Below are 855 nucleotides of genomic sequence, written 5' to 3' on the forward strand. Positions count from 1 at the left end.
GTCATGCAACTGTGCCTGATCGGTCACTTTTTCATGGCGACTGGTGCCGACGGAAGAGCCGCGTGTGTGCCTCACGGCATCACCATGACCGCAGTACTGTGTTTGACGGTGGCGTATCAGCTGTTCGTCAACCGTTCATGCCATTCGCTCATCAGTTACCTGCCGGTGTTTGAGCACGAACAGGACAATGACGGTGGCAGCACCCGAGGCGGTCCGTCTACCACGAGGGTTGAAGCGAGCATCAGCGACACAATGCCATCGTGCGGCTGCAATCGCGAACCGATCGTGTGGATTCCACGCGATTCGTTGGGTTTCAGCAAAGACGAGATCCGAAATGCGACGAGCAAGGTGAGCCACACCAATGTCAGCGATGAGGGCGCTTGGCTAGACGAAAAAGGCGGAGTGTCAATAGAGAGCTGCCCTCCCGACCAAGAGACGCGTCTTGAGTCGTTGTTTGCTTTGATCGGCAGACGTCGGGAAGCAAATGGGCTTTACGACTCGGACCGCTAAGCGTTGTCAGGCTTCTGTAACGTTGTGGCGCGATGTCGTGTGGCGCGGTGTCGTGTAGCGCGATGTCGTGCGGTTTTTATCTTTGTCCATCTCGGGCCATGGTTGTTTACAAACAGACTGTATTAAATCTACTGTACCAAGTTTAGAGCAAGATATCACGTGCAAGCTCTTTCAGCCGAGTTTGGTAACAGACATGATGAGAGAACTCACGTGGACCATATTTCTATTCGAGAGACCAGAGATGATATAACCCCAACCCTAACCCTGGTTACCCCCCCGACGTGAGATGCGAAGACCACAGGCTCAAGTGAGGGAGACGCTAAGCTCGCGAATTTCAAGCAAGCC

At 53.8% G+C, this 855-nt stretch overlaps 1 protein-coding gene across 1 annotated transcript; it reads left to right on the forward strand.

Annotated features, from left to right (window-relative positions):
- Positions 1–510, forward strand: WHR41_09681 (uncharacterized protein; the record flags this gene model as incomplete). Its single annotated transcript, XM_069378283.1, has 1 exon — positions 1–510. A coding segment is annotated over one exon (510 nt), but the record flags the coding sequence as incomplete, so codon positions are not given.
- Between the last annotated feature and the right edge of the window lie 345 nt (positions 511–855).

The sequence above is a fragment of the Cladosporium halotolerans genome (genome assembly GCF_011745625.1).
Source record: "Cladosporium halotolerans strain TM138-S3 chromosome Unknown Sca517, whole genome shotgun sequence".
Lineage (NCBI taxonomy): Eukaryota > Fungi > Ascomycota > Dothideomycetes > Cladosporiales > Cladosporiaceae > Cladosporium > Cladosporium halotolerans.